The following is a 25,008-nucleotide window of genomic DNA, read 5'->3' as shown; positions in this document are numbered from 1 at the left end:
TAGACGAGTGTTTTGAAATACAAATATTAAACTTTCTGTGAGGGAGCAGAACAATGGGATTCGACTGGAGAAAAGCACAGGGCTGATGGGTTCATTGATCTGTTTCCACTTGTTTAAACTGGGAGACATAGGGTTAACCAGTGCCATCAAATAAGAGAATGAAAAGCGTCTCTTTTTATTAAAGGAGCACCACTAATAAAACACAGATCATAAACAAAACTTAACATTGAATAATAATATTATTTCCTGCATCTACTTCACAGTCCAGTGTCCCTGCAGTGGCCTGTGAAGGCTTGTGCTTTGTAGGTGACGACTTGCGGCTTTGCCGCTGTGCTGTTTGATTGCTGTAATTCTCTGCCGGGGTGCCGGCTGAAACTTGACTGGAGGCGGAGACTGGCTCAGTGAATGAGTCTCTCCCGCCCACAGTCTGCGCCAGCTCTCCCAGCCCAGCCCGCCCCGCACAGGGAAAGCTGCTAGAAAGTTACAGGCAATGTCCTGTCCCGCCGCCTTTTGTTTTCTTCAGGAATTAATAATAATGTGGCCAACTCTCTGTTCTTTAAGGGTTGTGACCCTCTTGATGCCGTTTTCTTCGGCGCAATTGACTGGGTCGCGGGGACAGGGTGAGTGAAAGTTTAGTTGAACTTCATTTAAAGGGGAATCTCTTCGACTGTACACTGGGCACAAAGTGTTGGCTGGGGAAACCAAGGGAAGCGGGTGGGTCTGACTACGCATGCATTGAGTGTTTTACCAAAATCCTGGGATGCCTGACTTCTTCCCCGAATACAATCAAAAGTTGGAAAAGTCCAAAAGTGTCCATTAATTCCTTTGCATGCGGTCTTCCACCACCTCCCCCGACTTGTTACTTCCTGGAGAATGGTTGCTTTGCTCCAATAAGACCAGTGTTGAGCAGGTAGTATATATACTGTGCTGAAATCTGATTCTCTCCGCTTCACAAACAAGGACGTTACTATATAAGTAGGGTACACGCCTTTACTTTCTGGTTAGTTTTGCAGAGGTTAATTTCTTGCGTGTTTGTGTCAATTTCTTTCTCTCTGACAAAGTTAGCTATTAGAGCAGCCTCGTCTTTGCTATAATGATTTTCACATAGAGGTGAATTTCTTCCCGAACTAAAATCAGATTTAGAAATCGTATTCAAAACGCTTTTATTCGGATGGTCCCTCTTTTAAAGTTTGTTTCACAAAAAAACTGTGCATAGGTGTATTGCAGAATAAATGTTTCAAGCGGTACATACAATGCAACTTTGACATTGTGAATTGATAGCCTTTATTATTCTGCTTACACTGCCAAGTGAGGGAATGGTAAAGCTTTGTGCATTTGTATTCTCACATGGTGTTTGTCATGTCAGTGCCGTCAGCAATATTTCGACCCATTAAGAAGAGATCACTGATTTAGTGTGCATGTTTTAATCATTAGTTTCTTTTAAGTGGTGCAGTAGATTCGGAGTTTCAGTAATGTTTGTTTTGTTTTTGAGAAAAATGTGGCTCCGATAGTGCAGCCCTTGTGTATTACTGCTTTATCTAAGTAATAGCATTTATAGGTAGATTTATAATCACACCTGAAGTACTGTTAAAAACTGCACTTTCCTGAGACACAATCTCCAGTATAAAATGAACATAAAAATAGGAACCTGGTCATCTTTAATTATTGTGCTTCATCCTAACTGAGGGAATAGACAGCTGAATTTTATTTATTTTTCTGTAGGAGCTATTGATCATTTTTATAGTCCCTGATGGTATTGATACTATCTCTGGACCTCCTCAACACTATTAGCAATAACAACATTCATTTATATAGCTCCTTTTATTTCCCAAGCTGCTTTCTGGAGCATTACCAAACAATATTTAAAATTAAAACAGAATTACCTGGAAAAACTCAGCAGGTCTGGCAGCATCGGCGGAGAAGAAAAGAGTTGACGTTTCGAGTCCTCATGACCCTTCGACAGAACTTGAGAGAGTGCAGTAAGTTCAGAGAGAGAGAGATTAGAATGGGTGAGAGGAGCAGAGAAATTGAGACGACTAATGTCGCGCCGACAGTTCTCAATGAAAAGATCAAGAGAAGGTAAAAATCCAGAGGGGGGGGTCCAGGTGGAGGGAGAATACTTGAGGTGGGTGAAAGGATCCGTTGAATGGGGAGAGGACTCCTGCCCAAAGAAGTGAACCCGGAGACGAAGACGGCGGAAGAAGAGTTCAGCATTATGCCGAGTCCGAAATTCATTGAGGTGAGGGCGTAAGGGTATGAAACTAAGTCCTTTGCTGAGCACTGAACGTTCAGCATCGGAGAGGGGAAGGTCAGGGGGTATAGTGAATACATGGCTGGGGCTTGGATTGGAAGATGGGGTGGGGATGGAGGGACAGGCAGGGGTGGAGGGTCCTAGATGGGTGTTGGTGTCGATGAGTTGTTGGAGCTTGCGTTCCTTAGCACTTGAGAGAAAGAGAAAAAGTTTCTTGTTGAGGCGTCGGATGAGCCGAAGAATAAAATGAAACTGGGGGCACGCGCAGCTTTGAAAAAGGGTACGGCGGTGCTGCTGGAGGGAGAGGTCGAGTGTGTTCATATGGCGGCGCATGGCACTGAATGTGGATTTCAGAATGTAACGGGAACAGCAGTCCGAGAAACGTTTTATGTCCCGGAGATATCTGTAATCCTGGGTGGGTTCGAAACATGAGGGGTGAAATTTCAGTTGAAATCCACGTGGGGTAAGTCGGAGACGGAGACAGTCACTGAGAAAGGAGATATGGCTGTGAAAGCGGGTTTTAGTAAACACCTTGTCAAACACCAGGAGGGAAATGGAAAGCAATGAAGGTGAGCAAGGCAAAAGAGAGGTACGGAAATCTTGTCGCAGAGAAGAACAGAACTTCTTCAAGGAGGTAGGCATTTCTTGAAGAGCAGTGGCAGTCAATTAAACACAGAGATAAAAACAAAAAAACTGCGGATGCTGGAAATCCAAAACAAAAACAGAATTACCTGGAAAAACTCAGCAGGTCTGGCAGCATCGGCGGAGAAGAAAAGAGTTGACGTTTCGAGTCCTCATGACCCTTCGACAGAACTTTTAAATATTTAAAATTGACCATATAAGCCAAATCTGGCCTTTTGTACATCCCTGATGCTCATGGCTCTAAAGTGAGCTGCTGCCTCAGCCCTATTCTCTGGGATTCCCTCCTTAAATTTCCCTATCTTTGTTCTCTCCTTTAAGATGCTCCTTAAAATCTTTATCCTTTTTGACCTCATATTACCTAATGTGGCTCAGTGTTAAATTTTGTTTCATTATGCACCTTGGGAAGTTTTACAATATTAACGATGCTATAGAAATTAAAGTGTTGGTTGATTGATTCAATCCATACAATTTTCAGATTGTAGGGAATAAAGTCAACTGACCGATTGGTGTGTAGCCATTAAAAAACCATTCAACAAATGTCTCAAATTGTAACTTACTATTGGAAGAAATTAATGTTAATATAACAAGGTAAAGTAGTTGCATTGTTCATGGAATATAAACTTTTGTTGCACATGCATGGTATCAGATATGGTTTGCCTGCTTTTCTGATCAGGTTTTCCAGGGAATAAAGGGACATAGGAACAGAGCTGGCCTTTGGGATTAGGACAGTAGCTCATGAAGGATCAACACCAACATAGACTGGCTTGGTTGAATGGCCTAGTTTGATGCTGTAATTTCTCTGTAATTTTAATGGAACAGAATGCTCACTGTTTATGTGGTGAGTCTGGAATGTATCCCCTACATAAGAGGAACTTAACAATTCACAATTGCTGCAGGCTCAAAGTGAATTGTATACTTCACTGACAGGGATGAAGTCTGTACTGAACATCCAGTAATGAACATTTGTGGCACAAAAATAAGTACAATTTCCTAACATTTCTTCTAAATTTGTCTCAGGAGGTATTAAAGCAAAAAGTTCATAATTTTACTTTAATACTTTTAGCTGGAAGCCAAATTTCACATTTTCTACATTTGTTTTCAGGATGTAGGTGATGCAGGTAAGGCTACATGCTGCTCATCTAAAGTTGATCTGACAAGGTGCTGGTGGACTTTGTCCTTTAACATCTGCAGTTCATTGGCAGTGTTGTCCAGTAGAAATTGTGGCTATGGGAACACAGTATTTACAATATGCGATAATTGTAGTAAAAAATGCTTCACACAATATATGTGAAAGTATTTCATGTATATATTTACTTAATAAGTATGCCCTTTCAGTGCAAAACTTTGCAATCTTTCTTTCACCAAAGTTTGAAATCCTGGCATGAATTTTTCAAGCACAATGTATCTTAGTATAGTTTCCAGGTTTTTGACCAGCAGTTACAACTGGTACTTTGACATCATGAGTGATTGCTAAGAATCATGGCACAGTGAAACATGCAAGATCTGTCCCCACTCATCCACGAGAATGTCGTTCGATGATGAGTGCCCTTTCCGCAATGTGCCCTGTTGGAGTTGTTAATTGGAGTTGTTCTGATGATGTCATCTGGACTCAAAGCGTCAACAGTATTCCTCTCCGCAGACACTGTCAGACCAGCTGTGTTTTTTCCAGCTATTTTTGTTTTTGTTTTAGATTTCCAGCATCCGCAGTATTTTGCTTTAATCATGGAGTTGTTAATTATTGGCTAGGTGTCCTTCTGCTGGTCTGGAGCCGTTATTCAGATTGGTTGGTTTGTCCACAATGACAAGTGTCCTCTACCGATATTGTTGCTGGTGTTTCTGTAGTATTGACCTCCATTTTTAGTGTGATGCATGCCATTTTAATAGCCAATAAGACACACAACAACTACAAAACTCATACATTCTTCTTTCTGTCTTACCATTTCATCAATGAATATGAACAAAATGTTGAAGTACAAATGCTGGGTGAATGAGTATTGAGATTTCATGTCTGATGATGGTGCCCTTTGCTCAATTTTATTTACTAATCAGAAATGCAATTGGCCTCATCTGGATTGTCAGCATATTGCTAATGTATTGGACTGCATTGTTTTTGTATGATATCTCCAAAATGGTTTAGAAAGGGAATTTCAGAGTATTGGTCCAAAGTGATGAAAGAACAGCAGTATATGGGCAAGTCAGGATGACGTGTGCTTTGGAGACAATCTTGGAGGTAATCATGGCCCCACAAAGTTGCCACTCATGATTTTCTCTGAGGCATAGGTTGCTGGGGAGGGAGTGCTGTCAAGCTAACCTTGGATAGTTAATACACTGGGTCCTATAGTACATAATCCAGATTCAGCACATGGTGTTGGATATGGGAGTATAGTGAATCTAATAATGCAGCGATTTAGATGAATAACTGTCAAGCACATGAGTTATTGGAACTCTACCTATGAGGTCAGAAACGGGGATGTTGGCTGATGATTGCACGATGTTCACAACTCCTCAGATATTGAAGCAGTCCTTGTCCAAATGCAGCAAGACAATATCCAGGCTTGGGCTGACAAATACCAAGTAACATTAGTGCCACACAAGTGCCAGGCAATAACCATCTCCAACAACAGACAATCTAGCCATCGCCCCTTGACATTCAATGACATTACCATCGCTGAATCTCCCGCTATCAACATCCTGAGGATTACCATTGACCAGAAACTGAACTGGACTAGCCATATAAATACTATGGCTATAAGATCAGGTCAGAGGCTAGGAATCCTGTGGCAAGTAACTCACCTTCTGACTCCCAAAGCCTGTCTGTCCATCATCTATAAGGCACAAGTCAGGAATGTGACGGAATACTCCCCACTTGCCTGGATTAGTGCAGCTTGAACAACACTCAAGAAGCTTGACATGATCCAGGACAAAGCAGCCCGCTTGATTGGCACCCCATCCACAAACATTAACCCACTCCACCACTGACAAACAGTGGCAGCAGTGTGTACCATCTACAAGAAGATCTTATGATGGAAGGAAGGTCATTGATGATGCTGCTGAAGATGTTTGGGCTTAGGAGACTACCCTGAGGAACTCCTGCAGTGATGTCCTGGAACTGAGATGATTGATCTCCAACAACCTAACCATTTTCTTCCAGCTAGGCATGACTCCAACCAGCAGAGAGTTTCCCCCCACCCTGGATTCCCATTGACTCCAGTTTTGGCAGGGCTCCTTGATGCCTCACTCGGTCAACTGCTGCCTTGATGTCAAGGGCAATCACTCTCACCTCACCTCGGGAGTTCAGCTCTTTGTCCTTTTTTGAACCAAGGCTGTAATGAGGCCAGAAGCTGAGTGACGCTGGCAGAACCCAAACTAAGCATCAATGAACAGGTTATTGGTAAGCAAATGCAACTTAATATTATTGTTGAGAATAGACTGATGGGGTGGTAATTGGCCGGATTGGATTTGTCCTGCTTTTTGTGTACAGGGCATACCTGGGCAATTTTCCACATTGCTGGGTAGATGCCAGTGTTGCAGCTGTACTGGAGCAAGTTGTGGAGTACAAGTCTTCAATACTATTGCTGGAATATTGTCAGGGCCCATAGCCTTTGCAGTATCCAGTGCCTTCAGCCATTTCTTGATATCACGTGGAGTGAATCAAATCAGCTGAAGACTGGCATCTGTGATGCTGGGGACATCTGGAGGAGGCTGAGGGGCTCATCCTTGACACTTCTGGCTGAAGATTGTTGCTTCAGCCTTATCTTTTGCATTAACTTGCTGCGCTCCACGATCATTGAGGATGGGGATATTTGTGGAGACTCCTCCTCCAGTGAGTTGTTTAATTGTCCACCACCATTCACGACTGGATGTGGCAGGACTCCAGAGCTTAGATCTGATCCATTGGTTGTGGAATTTCTTAGCCCTGTCTATCACTTGTTGCTTATGATTTTTGGCACAAAAGTAGTCCTGTGTTATAGCTTCACCAGGTTGACACCTGATTTTTTAGGTATATCTAGTGCTGCTCCTGGCATGTCTTCCAAAACTCTTCATTGAACCAGAGTTGATCCCCAGCCTTGATGGTAATGGTAGAGTGGGGGATATGCCGGGACCATGAGGTTAAAAATTGTATTTGCGTACAATTCTGCTGCTGCTGATGGCCCACAGCACCTCATGGATGCCCAGTCTTGAGTTGCTAGATCTGTTTGAAATCTAGCCCATTTAGCACATGGTAGTGCCACACAACATGATGGAGGGTATTCCAAATGTGAAGATGGGACTTTGTCTCCACAAGGACTGTGTGGTGGTTACTCCTACCAGCACTGTCATGGACAGATGCATCTGCAGCTGGCAGTTTGGTGAGGATGAGGTCAACTATGTTTTTCCCTCTTGTTGATTCCCTCACCACCTGCCACAGACCCAGTCTAGCATGTCCTTTAGAACTTGGCCAGCTCGGTCAGTAGTGGTGCTATCGAGCCACACTTGGTGGTGGACATTGAAGTCCCCCAACCAGATTACATTCTGCACCCTTGCCACCCTCAGTGCTTCCTCCAAGTGGTGTTCACCATGGAGGAACACTGATCCATCAGCTGAGAGGTGTGGTACATGGTAATCAGCAGGAGGTTTCCTTGCCCATGTTTGACCTGATGCCATGAGACTTTATGTTGAGGACACCCAGGGCACCCCCTCCCGACTGTACACGACTGTGCCGCCACCTCTGCTGGTTCTGTCCTGCCGGTGGGACAGGACATACCCATGGATAGTGATGGTGGTTTCTGGGTCATGATCTATCAGGTATGATTCTGTGAGTATGACTACATACTCATGTGAGTACGAGGCAGCTCTCCCAATTTTGGCACAAGCTCCCAGTTGTTAGTAAAGAGGACTTTGCAGGGTTGACAGGGCTGGGTTTGCCCTTGTCGTTTCCGGTGCCTAAGTTGATGCCAAATGGTCTATCCAGTTTCGTTCCTTTTTATTGACATTTTAGCGATTTGATGTAACTGAGTATCTTGCCAGGCCATTTCAGAGGGCATTTAAGAATCAACCACATTGCTGTGGGTCTGGAGTCATATGCGCACCAGACCAGGTAAGGACAGCAGATTTCCTTCCCCAAAGGACATCACTTAACCAGATGGGTTTTACAACAATCGACAATGGTTTCATGGTCATCATTAGATTTTTAATTCCAGATTTTTATTGAATTCAGACTCTACCTTTTGCTGTGATGGGATTTGAATCTGGGTTCCCAGAGTATTACCCTGGGTCTCTGGATTACCACTCTGCTGGCAAGCTCTGAAGAAGAGTCATACAGGCTCAAAACATTAACTCTGTTTCTCTCTCTACTGATGCTGCCAGACCTACTGAGTTTTTCCAGCATATTATGTTTTATTTCAGATTTCCAGCACCTGCAGTATTTTTGCTTTAATCTTTGTATCCACTGGAGTTTAGAAGATTAGGAGGCAACTTGATTGAAACATATAAGATCTTGAGGGGTCTTGACAGGATGGATGTGGAGAGGATGTTTCCTCTTGTTGGAGAATCTAGAACTAGGGGTCATTGTTTAAAAATAAGTGGTTGCCCATTTAAGAGACAGATAAGAAGAAATTTCTCTCTGATGGTAGTGAGTCTTTGGAATTCTCTTCCTCAAAAAGCAGCGGAAGCAGAGTCTTTGAATATTTTCAAGGCAGAAGTAGATAGATTCTTGATAAACAAGGGGCTGAAGGGTTATCGGGAGTAGGCAGATACAGTCAGATCAGCCATGATCTTATCGAATAGCAGAGCAGGCTCAAAGGGCTGAGTGGCCTACTTCTGCTCAGTGCATTTTACTTGCTATTTTGCTGGTTATGAGAATACTCCAAAATGATTGTGCTTACCCTACCCGAAAGAATGTCCTTCAGTCAGTTCTTGATGCTTGAGAGCTTGAGTGGCAGCTGGATGCACTGAGATGCATCCACGAAGCTGAGAGTTTTGTGGATAGCATATTTTTAGATGTGGTCATCCCACAGCTTATGGAAGTACAGACCGAGAGGGAATGGGTGACCATCAGTCAGAAGAAAAGTGTCAGGCAGCTAGTCAGGAAATCCCCAGGGTGCATCTCGCTCGAGGACCGTTTTTCAATGTTGGATAATGGTGAGAGTGACGGTTCCTCTGGGGAGTGGAGCCACACTCATGGCAGTATGAATGGCTCAGCTGCACAGAGGCGGAGGGAAAAGAGGGAAAGAGCAATAGTGGTAGGAGATGCGATAGTAAGGGGAACAAGACAGGCATTTCTGCAGCCGTAGATGTGACTCCAGGATGGTACATTGCCTCCCTGGTGCCAGCGTCAAGGGTGTCACTGAATGGCTGCAGGGTATTCTAAAAGAGGAGGGCAAATAGACAGAGATCGTGGTACATATTGGTACCAATGACATAGGTAGAAAGAGGGATGAGTTCTTGCAAGCAGAATTTAGGGAGCTTGGAAACAGATCAAAAAACAGGACCATCAAGGTAGTAACCTCTGGATTACTTCTGGTGCCAAACGCTAGTGAGTATAGAAATAAGAGATTAATCCAGATGAATGCATGGCTGGAGAGATGGTGTAGGAGGGATGGCTTTAGATTTCTGGGACATTGGGACCATTTCTGGGGGTGGCGGCACCTGTACAAGGTTGGCAGGTTGCACCTTAACCGGAATGGGATCAACATCCTTGCGGGAAGGTTTGCTAGTGCTGTTGGGGAGGGTTTAAGTTAACTTGGCAGGGGGGTGGGATCCTGAAAGGAGATTAAGCAGGGAAAGATGCGCAGCCAAAATTAGACGAGAGAGTAAGTGAGTCTGGAAGGCATAGAAATTATAGGCCAGTTAAAGCACAAGGAAGTTTGGCAAAGTTGGATGATATTTATTTGAATGCAAGGAGTCTGACGAATAAGGCAGATAAGTTGAGGGCACAAATTTACACATGGAAATATGATGTCATTGCTGTCACAGAGACATGGTTGAGAGAGGGGCAGGATTGGTAGCTCAATATTCCAGGATAAAAGGGTCTTCAGGTGAGCAGGGAAAGAGGTAAAAGAGGAGGGGGTATTGCAATATTGATCAAGGAATCAATTACAGCAGTAAGGAGGGATGACATCTTAGAAGGCTCCTCAAATGAAGCCATATGGGTAGAACTTAAAAACAAAAAAGGAGCAATCACATTGCTGGGAGTGTACTATAGGCCCCCAAACAGTCTAAAAGAAATAGAAGAGCAGATGTATAGGCAAATTTCAGCAAAGTGTAAAAAGGTTAGTAGTAGTGGGGGATTTCAACTTCCCCAACATTAACTGGGTTAATCATCATGCGATAGGTTTAGAGGGAGCAGAATTCATAAAATGCATCCAGGAGAGCTTTTTAAGCCAGTACGTAAAAGGTCCTACAAGAGAGGGGACGCTCCTGGACTTAATTTTAGGGAATGAAGCTGGGCAAGTGGTAGAGGTATCAGTGGGGGAGCATTTTGCAGATAGTGATCATAACTCCATTAGATTCAAGGTTGTTATGGAAAAGGACAGGGATGGGCCAGAAATCAGAGTTCTAAATTGGGGGAAGGCCAATTTTAATAAGATCAGATGTGATTTGGCCAGAGTGGACTGGGAGCAGCTACTTTTAGGTAAATCTGCATCAGAGCAGTAGGACTCATTCAAGAAGGAAATAGGGAGAGTACAGGGCCAATATATTCCAGTAAAGATAAAGGGTGGTACCAACAAATCCAGGAAACCCTGGATGTCGAGGGATATACAGGATTGGATAAAAAGAAGAAGGCTTATGGCAGATACTGAAGGTTCAAAACAGCGGAAACCCTAAGAGGAGTACAGAATGTGTAAGGGGGAACTTAAAAAGGAAAGTAGGAGAGCAAAAAGAGGGCATGAAAAACATTGGCAGATAAAATAAAGGAAAATCCAAGTTATTTTACAAGTACATTAAGAGTAAGAGGATAACTAGGGAAAGAGTAGGGCCCATTAAGGAGCATAGTGGTAATTTGTGTGTGGAGTCAGATGATGTAGGTAGAATTCCAAATGAATACTTTGTGTCGGTGTTCACAAGTGAGAGGGACAATGGGGGTATGGAAATCAGGCAGAAGGACTGTAATATAATTAAAGAAATTAGCATAGAAAGGGAGGAGGTTCTAAGTGGCCTGGTAGGTTTAACAGAAGATTAACCTCCAGGCTTGGATTAAATGTATCCCAGGCTGTTGAATGAGGTAAGGGAGGAGATAGCAGGGGTACTGGCAATAATTTTCAATACCTCTCTGGCCACAGGAGAGGTGCCAGAGGACTGGAGGACAGCCAATGTGGTACTCTTATTCAAGAAGAGAGGAAGGGATAAACCAGGGAAGTAAAGGCCAGTCAGTCTAACCTCAGTGGTGGGGAAGCTATTCGAAGCAACTCTGAGAGACAGAATTAATCTACACTTGGAAAGGCAGGGATTAATCAAGGACAGTCAGCATAGTTTTGTTAAGGGCAGGTCATATCTGACCAATTTGATTGAATTTTTCGAAGAGGTAACCAGGTGTGTAGATGAGGGCAATGCATTTTATGTAGTCTGCTGGGAGACTGATAATGAAGGTAAGAGCCCATGGGATCCAAGGCAATTTGGCAAATTGGATCCAGAATTGGCTGAGTGGCAGGAAGCAGAGGGTGATGGTCGAGAGGTGTTTTTGTGACTGGATACCTGTGTCCAGTGGGGTTCCACAGGGATCGGTGTTGGGTCCCTTGCTGTTTGTGGTGTATATAAATGATTTAGATTTGAATGTAGGAGGGTTGATCAGTAAGTTTGCAGATGACATGAACATTGGTGGGGTGGTAAATAGTGAGGAGGATAGCCTGGGGTTACAGGAGGATATGGATGGGCTGGTCAGATGGGCTGATCAGTGGCAAATGGAATTTAATCTGGATAAGTGTGAGGTGGTGCACTTGTGCAGGACAAACAAGGCATGAGAATAGTAGGACCCTGGGAAGTAACGAGGATCAGAGAGACCTTGGTGTGCATGTCCACTGGTCCCTTAAGGTAGTGGGACAGGTAGATAAAGTGGTTAAGGAGGCATATGGGATACTTTTCTTTATTAGCCGAGGCATAGAATATAAGAGCAGGGAGGTTATGCTGGAACTGTATAAAACGCTGGTTCGGCCACAGCTAGAGTATTGCTTGCAGTTCTGGAATCCCCATTATAGGAAGGATGTGATTGCACTAGAGAGAGTGCAGAGAAGATTTGCCAGGATGTTGCCTGGGCTGGAGAGTTTTAGTTATGAGGAGAGATTGGATAGACTGGGGTTATTTTCCCTGGAGCAGAGGAGATTGAGGGGGGGACATGATTGAGGTGTGTAAAATTATGAGGGGATAGAGAGGGTAGACAGGAAGGAACTTTTCCCCTTGGTGGAGGGATCAATAACCAGGGGTCATAGATTTAAGGTAAGGGGCAGGAGGTTTAGAGGGGATGTGAGGAAGAATTTTTTCACCCAGAGGGTGGTGGAAATCTGGAACTCACTACCTGAAAGGGTGGTAGAGGCAGAAACCCTCATAACATTTAAGAAGTATTTGGATGTGCACTTGTGATGCCATGGCATACGAGGCTGTGGGCCTAGTGCTGGAAAATGAGATTAGAATAGTTAGGTATGTGTTTGACCGACAGAGAACAGATGGGCCTTCTTCTGTGCTGTGGACCTCTAGGACCCCAGGACTCTATGACTTGATGACATCACTGTTGATGCCTGAGAATCCCCTTGAAATGGCATCAGATTCAAACTGATCTCATGGAAAGAAGAAATCCACAGTACAACGATCACTATATTGTTTCACATCTGTCCATGAAATCTGGGCTTTTGTATCAATCACTTGCCTTCAATTCCATGAGCTTTATCTTTATCCCTTATTGAGGACTTCATTGAGTAGCTTCTAGAAGTTCATGGAAAGAACATCATAGACATTCCCCCATCCCCAACTTTAGTCGCCTGCTCAAAAAAGTCAGTCATATTGATCAGGCATGACCTACCATTTACAATTCCATTTTGGCCCCTTAATCAGCTGAAAATTTTTATGGTGGTCAGTTACCCCATCCTTAATTAATGGATTCTAGTAATTTACTGACCATAGGCATTAGACAGACTGGTGTGCAATGTTGTAACATGCCTTAAAGAGATTAAAGCATGACCTCACTAGAAAGAAAGTGTGGCATGCGATCCAGTTTAGTTTCACTTTTGTTTTCAAGCAGAGCACACACACACAGCTCTGCTGCTGATGTGTCTTCAAGCTTTATACTTGTTTATATCTGCTCTCATGTGCCTAGTCTTAATAAATGAACACACGGGATGTTTACCCAATCCTTTATGAATGATTGGTGCTTTTATATCATTATAAAAGCATGATATACAATTCCCTTGGCCAGGATTTTAAAGCCTTGTCATGGCATGTTTCACCCTGGTGGATGTGGTGAGCCATTTAAATCCCCCTTCAGTTCGGCGGGACCACAATCCCGCCAGGTGAGAGGAGCTGTAAAATCCTGGCCCTGTTTTCCCCCACCCACCTTTTTTTTGAGTGAATTTGGATTGATTGGCAGTAGTCCTGTCCACACCCTCTATTTAGTTATCAGCATTCTAATGGCTACTAAGGTAGTCAGTTTGTATTATTGTTTGTTTCAATCATTCACAGAATCTCACAGTGCAGAAGAGGCCCTTCGGGCCATTGAGTCTGCACCAACACGTGAGAAACATCTGACCTACCTACCTAATCCCATTTACCAGCACTTCGCCCAAAGCCTTGAATGCTATGATGTGCCAAGTGCTCATCCAGTTACTTTTTAAAGGATATGAGGCAACCCCCCTCCACCACCCTGCCGGACAGCGCATTCCAGACCATCACCACCCTCTGGGTAAAAAAGTTTTCCCTCACATCCCCCCCAAAACCTCCTGCCCCTCACCTTGAAATTATGTCCCCTCATGACTGACCCTAAGGGGAACAGCTGCTCCCTATCCACGCTGTCCATGCCCCTCATAATCTTGTACATCTCAATCAGGTCGCCCCTCAGTCTTCTCTGCTCCAACAAAAACAATACAAGTCTACCCAATCTCTCTTCATAACTTAAATGTTTCATCCCAGGCAACATCCTGGTGAATCTGCTCTGCACCCCCACCAGTGCAATCACATCCTTCCTATAATGTGGCTACCAGAACTGCACACAGTACTCCAGCTGTGGCCTCACCAAGGCTCTATACAACTCAACATGACCTCCCTATTTTTGTTATCGATGCCTCGATTAATAAAGGCAAGTGTCCCATATGTCTTTTTCACCACCCCACTAACATGCCTCTCCACCTTCACAGATCTGTGGACACACACACCAAGGTCCCTTTGTTCCTCAGAACTTCCTAGTGTCATGCCGTTCATTGAATACTTCCTTGTCAAATTACTCCTTCCAAAGTGTATCAGCTCACACTTCTCAGGGTTAAATTCCATCTGCCACTTATCTGCCCATTTGACCATCCCGTCTATATCTTCCTGTAGCCCAAGACACTCAACATCACTGTTAACCACCTGGCCAATCTTTGTGTTAGCCGCAAACTTATTAACTCTACCCTCACATGGTCATCTATGTCGTTTATATAAATGACGAATAATAGGGGACCCAGCCCAGATCCCTGTGGTATGCCACTGTACAGAGTCACTAAAGCATCCTTCTGTCATCACCCTCTGTCTCCTACCACTAAGCCAATTTTGAATCCACCTTATCAAATTACCCTGGATCCCACGTGCATGTGCCTTCCTTATAACCATGGCAAAGGCTTTGCTGAAATTCGCATAAGTTACATGAACTGCACTACCCTCATCTACACACTCGGTCACCTCAAAAAATTCAATCTAATTTGTTAGGCATGACCTCCCTCTGACAAAGCCATGCTGACTATCCCTGATCAAACCTTGCCTCTCCAAGTGGAGATAGATTCTCTCCTTCAGAATTTTCTCCAATAGTTTCCCTACCATTGACGTGAGACTCAGTGGCCTGTAGTTCCCTGGCTTATCTCTACAACCCTTCTTAAATAGCGGAACCACATTAGATGTTTGCCAGTCCTCTGGCACCTCCCCCGTGGCCAGAGAGGAATTAAAAATTTGGGTCAGAGCCCCTGCAATCTCCTTCCTTGCCTCCCTCAGCAGTCTGGGACACAAATCATCCTGACCTGGAGATTTGTCCAATTTAAGCCTGCCAACACCTCCAATACCTTGTCACTCCCTATATCAATTTGCTCAAGAACCTCGCAGTCTCTCTCTCTCTCTCCAAGTTCCATACCTTTATCCTCATTCTCTTGGGTGAAGACAGACATGAAGTATTCGTTCAACATTCTACCGATGTCCTCTGGCTCTACTCATAGATTGCCCCCTTGGTCCCTAAAGGGCCCTACTCTTTCCCTGGTTATCCTCTTCACATTGATATACTTATAGAATATCTTGGGATTTTCCCTACTTTTACCATCCAGAGCTTTCTCATATCCCCTCTTTGCTCTCCTAATTGCTTTCTTAAGCTCCACCTTGCACTTTCTGTACTCCACTAATGCCTCCGGTGATTTGCTCCCCTTGTACCTGCTAAAAGCCTTTATTTTCCCTCTGAATCCTGAATATCTCTGGTCATTCATGGTTCTCTGGGCTTGTTACTCCTTCCTATCACCCTAGAGGGAACATGTTGAGCCTGTACCCTCCCTATTTCCTCTTTGAACCCCCTCCCCACTGCTCCTCTGTAGATTTCCCTGCAAGTAGCTGTTCTCAGTCTACCTTGGCCAGATCCTGCCTTATTTTACTAAAATCCACTCTCCCCCAATTCAAAACATTTTTTTGCAACTTGTCGATTTCTTTGTACATAACAAGCTTAAATTGTACCATATTGTGGTTGCTATAAATTAAATGCTCCCCCACCACCACCTCAGCCACCTTTCTGGCTTCATTCCCCAGAATTAGGTCCAGCACTGTGCCGTCCCTTGTTGGACCCTCTACATATTGACCTAAAAAGTTCTCCTGTACACATTTCAAGGACTCCACTCCATTCAAGCACTTAACACTAAGTCTATCCCAGTTAATGTTGGGAAAGTTGAAATCACCTAATATAATTACCCTATTATTTTTATACATACCTCCACAAATTGTGCTCCTCAATTTCCCACTGTCTATCTGGGGGCCTATAATAAACACCTAACAATGTGGCTGCCCCTTTTTTATTCCTAAGCTCTACCCACGAGATATCATCTCTACTTACTGCAGTAACTGATCCCTTCACTAATAATGCAACGCCTCCTCCTCTTTTACCCCCTCCTCAGTCTCGCCTGAAGATTCTATATCCCGGAATGTTGAGTTGCCAATCCTGCCCCTCCCTCAACCACGTCTCAGTGGTGGCTACTATATCACAATTCCACATGTCAATCTTCACCCTTAACTGATCTGTTTTACCTGTAATACTCCTGGCATTAAAGTTGAGGCCATCCAGCCTTGCCTTACTCCCTTGAAACTTAATGCAGCTGTACTCCCTCTGACTTGATTGTTTTACTGTATTATGATGTATTCTGCTAACATTCTGTGTCCCCTCCCCTGCCGAATTAGTTTAAACTCCTCCCAACTGCGGTAGCAAACCCGCCCGCAAGGATGTTAGTCCCGCTCTGGTTCAGATGTTATTATTACTACATGAGTAATAATGCTACTTTGATATCTAGATTGACATTACTGTACTAAAATACACTTTAAAGCAATCTTAAGCAAAATATGTAATCTTTTTTCTCAATGTCCACCTTTCAAATCTATTTTATGTTAAAGTTAGAAAGTACTTTTAATTTGAATTATATTTAAAACTATTACCCAAACTGATTTTTCAGAGGACTGAATCCTGATCTCTAACCTGTTTACATCATTGCAATTATCAGGAGGAATGGTAGTGTGACATTCAGGCTAACAGCGAGCGGCCTGGATTAGAATAACTAGGTCCTTTAATCATGCAAGATGCTGACCCTTAGCAAAATGAGCTATTGCATCAGAGGTGCTTAAAGAATTTGTTGGCTTCTTGGAGTAGCATGTTCTGTGATCCTTGCAAAAATGCCTCTGTTTGATTTTGATTATGAGCGAACATGGTTGTTGATTCAGTTTTGTTTGTGTGGACGATCATCTTCAATGTGAAGGTGTAATGCAATATTTCTACCTGTAATGGGAAATTTTACAGTTTTGCACAGTGCCTTCAGTAATGCAAGTATGCATGAAAGTTATTCAGTGAATTTTTACCAAATCATCTTTAAATCCATGTTGAAATTTGGTAGTTCTACCCTCCTTGGAGCCTAAGAATTGAACTTTGAATAGGCTGAGGCTAAGTAATGACGTGGCTGATACTTAGTAGGGGTACTGTTGTCTACAGTTGATGTATCTTTTTGAAAATATAATTTAAATAATGAAGTTAAGACAAATAAAATGTGTGAACCTGCCTTTGTGTTCTATGTCCTTGACAGATTTACTTGAAAAGACAGAGTAAATAACTGGCAACTTTGTTGCTCCAGAAATTGTTTTTGTAATCATATAAACATCTGTATCCAAAATGTAGTGGGTTAGCAATTTGAAACATGATTGGAAAGGTTAAATCTGAACTATTGCTGCTGAACTGTGAAAAATTAAATTAAATGCTTCCAGTTGAAAAACTTTCAATTTTCTTGTCCATACACTGTGTTCTCAATTATGAGTCCAGATCATGTGTAGTTTAAACATTTTGGGAGTAAGTTTCCCTCTGAGTGATTCTCAGAAATATTCCCTTTTCTGTTTTAGAAAGGTCAATATTATTGTTCATAGTATTGAAGGTTAGAAAATTACAAAGTAGAATTTTATGACTTTGAAACATGTTTGTGAAGGGAACAAAACTTTCATCTTTATTTAGAAATACCAATAAGTTCAGCTTTGACAGAAACTTTTGTGTAAGTATATCCTTCCTTCATTATCTGAAATCTTGTATTGATTAAAAAGAAAACTTGATATTAGCCTGTTATGCTTCAGTGGATAAAAATGTATGGCTGGGATAGTTAGTCATCCTTGTTATATTTACTGAATGTAATTTATTTTAACTTGTTTAAACATAGGGACCATAAATATAAGAAAGTGCCTTAATGAATTCAATGAGGAATTCTGAAAGAAATTATTTACTTAGAGAATGGTAAGACTGAATTTCACCACCACATGGGGTGGTTGAGGAGAATTGGAAAGATGCATCTAAGAGGAAGCTAAAGAACTACGTAGGAAAGGAATAGAAGAATATGTTGTAGGTAAGGTGAAGGAAGATAGGCTTTCATCCATGTGGAGCATAAACACAGCATAGATCCATTGCGCTAAGCACCCTCTTCCTGACCTAGCATTTGCCGGAGTGTAGTATCTTACAGCATGCTCTGTTGGTAAGGCTTGTTCTTTTTTTTTTCCCTGTAAGTTACTGGAAGTGTGAGCTGATCAAAGTTCAACGAGGGCAACCTTGGTGCACTACAGGATCGTAGTATCTCCTTAACCAATGAGACTAAAGATTGAGAAATAAATAGAGGAAGGGCTGAGAATGAAGGCGAATCAAAGGGGTGAATTCAATGTCAAATCAGGTACAGAAAGGGGAGGAAAGGTTGATTAAGCAAAAGAGTAAGGTGAGACAAAGGAAAAGGAAGAAATAAAAATTGCCATTTTTTCAATCTCCAACAATAATTCACAATCTGACGGAGCAAGACTTAACACGTAAATTCACTTTGTAGGTTGGAGAGGTAGATTTACAGTCAATATCCATTACCATATTGTTAAGGGTTCTTGCGGAATTAACTACTGGACTTAACTTTCTTTGCAACTCCTGAGATACTGAAGCAGTCCATGTCCAAATGCGGCAAGAACTGGACAATATCCAGTCTTGGGCCGCCAAGTGCAAAGCAACATTTGTGCCACACAAGTGTCAGGCAATCTCCAACAAGAGAAAATCTAACCATTGCCCCTTGATGTTCAATGCCTTTACCATCATTGAATCCCCCACTATCAACATCCTGGGGGTTACCATTGACCAGAAACTGAACTGGACTAGCCATATATATACTGTGGCACAAGAGCAGATCAGAGGCTAGGAATCCTGCAGTGAGTAGCTCACCTCCTGACTTCCCAAAGCATGTCCACCATCTACAAGGCACAAGTCAGGAGTATGATGGAATACTCCCCACTTGCCTGGATGAGTGCAGCTCCCACAACCATCAAGCAGCTCGACAGCGTCCAGGACAAAGCAACCCACTTGATTGGCACCATATCCCCAAACATTCACTCCCTCCACTACCGACACACAGTAGCTGCAGTGTGTACCATCTACAAGATGCACTGTAGAAATTCACCAAGGCTCCTTCGACAGCACCTTTCAAACCCACGACCAATACCATCTAGAAGGACTAGGGCAGCAGATAGAACACCACCAACTGGAAGCTCCCCTCCAAGTCACTCAACAACCTTACTTGGAAACATACTGCCATTCCTTCACTGTTGCTGAGTCAAAATCCTGCAGCTGCCTTCCTAACAGCACTTTGGGTGTACCTAGAGCAGTACAAGAGGCAGTCACCATCACCTTCTCAAGGGCAATGAGGGATGGGCAATAAATGCTGGCCCAGCCAGTGAAGCCCTCATCCTGTGAATGAATTAAAAAAAATTGTCCTGCAGCTTTCTTCCACACTATCAACCAACATGGCCATTTTTCCTATCAAGTGCAAAATTCTTAATCATGCCCCTTACATTTAAGTCAAAGTCATTGACATATACCATGAAAAGCAAGGGACTGAATACTGAGCCTTGCGGAACTCCACTGGAAACATCGACCATTCAACTTTTTTTCATCCCATTGAACCAACTGAACCAACTGTGGTTTGAGCTTGCCACTTGTCCTTGGATCCCATGGCTTCAAAACTTTCTGATCCGTTAACCATGTGGGACTCAGTCAAAAGCCTTGCTAAAGTCCATGCAGACAACTTCAAAAGTGTTACCCCCACCGACTCAACTTTTTACCACCTCAAAATACTCAGTCAAGTTAGTCAGACATGGTCTTCCCTTAACAAATCGATACCTACTGTCCTTAACAAAAACAGAATTGCCTGGAAAAACTCAGCAGGTCTGGCAGCATCGGCGGAGAAGAAAAGAGTTGACGTTTCGAGTCCTCATGACCCTTCAACAGAACTGGGTGAATCCAAGGAAGGGGTGAAATATAAGCTGGTTTAAGGTGTGTGGAGGGGGTGGGGTTTGGGTGGGGGGAGAGAAGTGGAGGGGGGTGGTGTGGTTATAGGGACAAATAAGCAGTGATAGAAGCAGATCATCAAAAGATGTCACAGACAACAGAACAAAGGAACACATAGGTGTTAAAGTTGGTGATATTATCTAAACGAATGTGCTAATTAAGAATGGATGGTAGGGCACTCAAGGTATAGCTCTATGGGGGTGGGGGGAGCATAAAAGATTTAAAAATATTTAAAAATAATGGAAATAGGTGGGAAAAGAAAAATCTATATAATTTATTGGAAAAAACATAAGGAAGGGGGAAGAAACAGAAAGGGGGTGGGGATGGAGGAGGGAGCTCAAGACCTAAAGTTGTTGAATTCAATATTCAGTCCAGAAGGCTGTAAAGTGCCTAGTCGGAAGATGAGGTGTTGTTCCTCCAGTTTGCGTTAGGCTTCACTGGAACAATGCAGCAAGCCAAGGACAGACATGTGGGCAAGAGAGCAGGGTGGAATGTTAAAATGGCAAGCGACAGGGAGGTTTGGGTCATTCTTGCGGACAGACCGCAGGTGTTCTGCAAAGCGGTCGCCCAGTTTATGTTTGCTCTCTCCAATGCAGAGGAGACCACATTGGGAGCAACGAATGCAGTAGACTAAGTTGGGGGAAATGCAAGTGAAATGCTGCTTCACTTGAAAAGAGTGTTTGGGCCCTTGGCCGGTGAGGAGAGAGGAGGTGAAGGGGCAGGTGTTACATCTTTTGCATGGGCATGGGGTGGTGCCATAGGAGGGGGTTGAGGAGTAGGGGGTGATGGAGGAGTGGACCAGGGTGTCCCGGAGGGAATGATCCCAATGGAATGCCGACAGTGGGGGTGAAGGGAAGATGTGTTTGGTGGTGGCATCATGCTGGAGTTGCCGGAAATGACGGAGGATGATCCTTTGAATGCGGAGGCTGGTGGGGTGATAAGTGAGGACAAGGGGGACCCTATCATGTTTCTGGGAGGGAGGAGAAGGCGTGAGAGCGGATGCGCGGGAGATGGGCCGGACACGTTTGAGGGCCCTGTCAACGACCGTGGGTGGAAAACCTCGGTTAAGGAAGAAAGAGGACATGTCAGAGGAACTGTTTTTGAAGGTAGCATCATTGGAACAGATGCGACGGAGGCAAAGGAACTGAGAGAATGGGATGGAGTCCTTACAGGAAGCGGGGTGTGAGGAGCTGTAGTCGAGGTAGCTGTGGGAGTCGGTAGGTTTGTAATGGATGTTGGCGGACAGTCTATCACCAGAGATTGAGACAGAGAGGTCAAGGAAGGGAAGGGAAGTGTCAGAGATGGACCACGTGAAAATGATGGAGGGGTGGAGATTGGAAGCAAAATTAATAAATTTTTCCAAGTCCCGACGAGAGCATGAAGCAGCACCGAAGTAATCATCGATGTACCGGAGGAAGAGTTGTGGAAGGGGGCCGGAGTAGGACTGGAACAAGGAATGTTCCACATACCCCATAAAGAGACAGGCATAGCTGGGGCCCATGCGGGTACCCATGGCCACACCTTTTATTTGGAGGAAGTGAGAGGAGTTGAAGGAGAAATTGTTCAGTGTGAGAACAAGTTCAGCCAGACGGAGGAGAATAGTGGTGGATGGGGATTGTTCGGGCCTCTGTTCGAGGAAGAAGCTAAGGGCCCTCAGACCATCCTGGTGGGGGATGGAGGTATAGAGGGATTGGACGTCCATGGTGAAGAGGAAGCGGTTGGGGCCAGGGAACTGGAAATTGTTGATGTGACGTAAGGTGTCAGAGGAATCACGGATGTAGGTGGGAAGGGACTGGACAAGGGGAGAGAGAAGGGAGTCAAGATAATGAGAAATTAGTTCTGTGGGGCAGGAGCAAGCTGACACGATCGGTCTACCGGGACAGTTCTGTTTGTGGATTTTGGGTAGGAGGTAGAAGTGGGCCGTCCGAGGTTGGGCGACTATCAGGTTGGAAGCTGTGGGAGGAAGATCCCCAGAGGAGATGAGGTCAGTGACAGTCCTGGAAACAATGGCTTGATGTTCAGTGGTGGGGTCATGGTCCAGGGAGAGGTAGGAGGAAGTGTCTGCGAGTTGACGCTCAGCCTCCACGAGGTAGAGGTCAGTGCGCCAGACAACAACAGCACCACCCTTGTCAGCGGGTTTGATGACAATGTCAGGGTTGGACCTGAGAGAATGGAGTGCAGTAAGTTCAGAGAGAGATTAGAATGGATGAGAGGAGCAGAGAAATTGAGACGACTAATGTCGTGCCGACAGTTCTCAATGAAAAGATCAAGAGAAGGTAAGAATCCAGAGGGAGGTGTCCAGATGGAGAGAGAATATTGGAGGTGGGTGAAAGGATCCGTTGAACGGGGAGAGGAGTCCTGCCCAAAGAAGTGAGCCTGGAGACGAAGACGGCGGAAGAAGAGTTCAGCATCATGCCTACTGTCCTTAATTAGTCCATGCATTTCTAAATGGCAAATTGTACTGTCCATCAATTTTTTGCAATAATTTGCCCACCAGCAAGGTCAGTCTGACTTGTGATTACTCAATCTATCCCTTCCTCCCTTTTTAATCAACTGTACAGCATTAGCAGTCCTCTAGCACTCTGGCACCACACCTCTAGCCAGAGTGGATTGAAAAATAATGGTCAGAGCCTCCATAAGTTCCCCCTTTCTTCTTGTAGTAATTGCAGCTTTAAGGAATGTAGTGACTGTAGCTTTAAGACTTATTGTGTCGTTTGGTATCATGAATTGGTAGACATCGTTAAGGGGCACTTTCAACCCAAACCCTCAGTCGCCATGCAGCGGTTCAGATTTAATTCAAGGATTAGAGGCCCAGGGGAGACCATTGCTATATATGTGGCGAAATTGAAACAACTGACTGAACACTCTGATTTTGGGGAGACCTAAGCAATATGCTGAGGGATCTTTTCATCTGCAGTGTGCATGATGATGCCAATCGACGACAATTATTATTTGAAGTAAACCTTGATTTATAAAAAGCACTGGAAATAATGCTTATGATGAAAAGCACCAGATGGGACGCGCAGGCTATACACGGTGCACAATATGGTGCCGTTTTCCAGTTGGAGTGGGAACGGACAGCCAGGCATGGTACGAAAAGCCTGGACTCCGCCGCAAAGCGGGAGACGGACCCTGCTACCTGAAAATTTAAAATAAGTACAGGAAACAACTCAGCAGCAAATTTGAAAACGAATTGTTACCGATGTGGAAGCAATCATGCTCCTGAAACTTGCCGTTTTAAAGAGGTGGAGTGCTATTTTTGCCATAAAAAAGGGCACGTACTAAAGTATTGTGAAGCAAGATTGTGACAGACTCCCAGGCAACAAACTAAGTTAATCAAAGTACATAATGTAGAAGAACCAGAAACCAGTAATTCTGACATTTACTTCCTATTTAGTGTGAAAGTAGGGAAGACAGAGTCAATCACTCTTACTCTGCAGGTAAATGGAAAACCTTTAATGATGGAAGTGGACACTGTTACTTCAACCACTGTCGTGGGAGAGCATACTTTCAAATATTTAGACAGTACTCAACAATTGAATTTGGAGCAAACTTCAGCTAAATTGAAAACTTATACTGGTGAACCAATCAAAGTGAAGGGTATTACCACTGTACCTGCTTATTATAAGCACCAAACAGCACAACTTCCAGTGATAGTAGGAGAAGGTGAAGGACCAAACCTCCTAGGTCATGATTAGTTGAAAGAAATTCAACTAAATTGATCTGAAATTTTCCAGCTACGAGTAGGAGGACTGCCAGAGTTGCTAAAGAAATATGACAAGGTTTTTCGAGATGAACTGAGGAGAAGCAAAGGCCTAAAGACTAAGATCTACGTTGACTCGGAAGCAACTCCTCATTTCTTTAAAGCAAGGCCAGTAACCTATGCTCTGAGGGAGAAGGTTGACACTGAATTAAACCGTTTAGAGAGGCAAGGGGGTATTACAGTCAGTTCAATTCTCAGAGTGGGCAGCACCTATAGTCCCTGTCTTAAAACTGGATCAGACCATCTGGATCTGTGGGGACTGTAAGCTAAAAATAAACAAAGCTGCCATCCAATCCCCAAGGATGAGGATCTCTATGCTAAATTAGCAGGAAGAACAATTTATACTAAACTAGATATGAGTCACGCGTATAGCAGCTGGAATTGGATGATACCTCCAGAGAGTTTGTGACCATAAACACCCACAAAGGGTTATATCGATACATGCGTCTGCCTTTCGGTGTTTCTTCAGCCTGCGCAATGTTCCAAGGATGATGGAGAGTTTGCTGCTAGGACTACCTCAAGTTATGGTCTACCTGGGCGACGTCCTAATAACGGGGTTCACGGAAGCTGAAGACTTGGCTAATTTGGGGGAAGTCTTAACGATTTTTGGAAGAAGGGGTGTGCTTAAAATAAGAAAAGTGTACATTTCAGGCAAACAAAGTCATTTATTTGGGTCAGCAGGTGGCCCAAAGGGCTACACCCAGTAAAAGAAAAAGTTAAAGCTGTTTGCCTAAAAATGTATCTGACCTCCTAAGTCATTCTTGGGTACAGTTAATCATTATGGTTAATTCCTACCCAACTTATCAATGGTCCTAGCCCCTCGACACATTATTAAAGAAAAACTAGCTTTGGGTTTGGAAGTCACTCCACGAAGAAACCTTCACAAAAGTTAAACAACTCTTACACTCTTCAAACTTGTCAGTACACTACGACCTGACAAAGGAACTGGTCCTAACCTGTGGCGCGTTCCTCTATGGCGTGGGAGTGGTACTATCGCACAAAATGAATGACGGTTCAGAAAGGCCGATAGGCTACATGTCCAGGACCCTTTCCACAGCTGAAAAAGGGTATTCGCAAATCGAGAAAGAAGGTTTATTGATTATTTTCAGAGTTAAA

The 25,008-nt window shown here is 43.8% G+C and overlaps 1 protein-coding gene across 4 annotated transcripts in view; it reads left to right on the top strand.

Annotated features, from left to right (window-relative positions):
- The first annotated feature begins 464 nt into the window (after window positions 1-464).
- The window catches only part of dcbld1 (discoidin, CUB and LCCL domain containing 1), a 119,373-nt gene continuing 94,829 nt past the window's right edge, over window positions 465-25,008 (top strand). For all 4 annotated transcript variants that reach the window (XM_041187295.1, XM_041187294.1, XM_041187298.1 and 1 more), the window contains exon 1: window positions 465-620. In XM_041187295.1, coding sequence (XP_041043229.1) covers window positions 491-620 — 130 coding nt within the window. In that variant the 5' untranslated portion in view covers window positions 465-490. The remainder of the gene's footprint in view (window positions 621-25,008) is intronic.

Source organism: Carcharodon carcharias, chromosome 5 (genome assembly GCF_017639515.1).
Source record: "Carcharodon carcharias isolate sCarCar2 chromosome 5, sCarCar2.pri, whole genome shotgun sequence".
Lineage (NCBI taxonomy): Eukaryota > Metazoa > Chordata > Chondrichthyes > Lamniformes > Lamnidae > Carcharodon > Carcharodon carcharias.
This window is presented reverse-complemented; position numbering and strand designations above follow the sequence as displayed.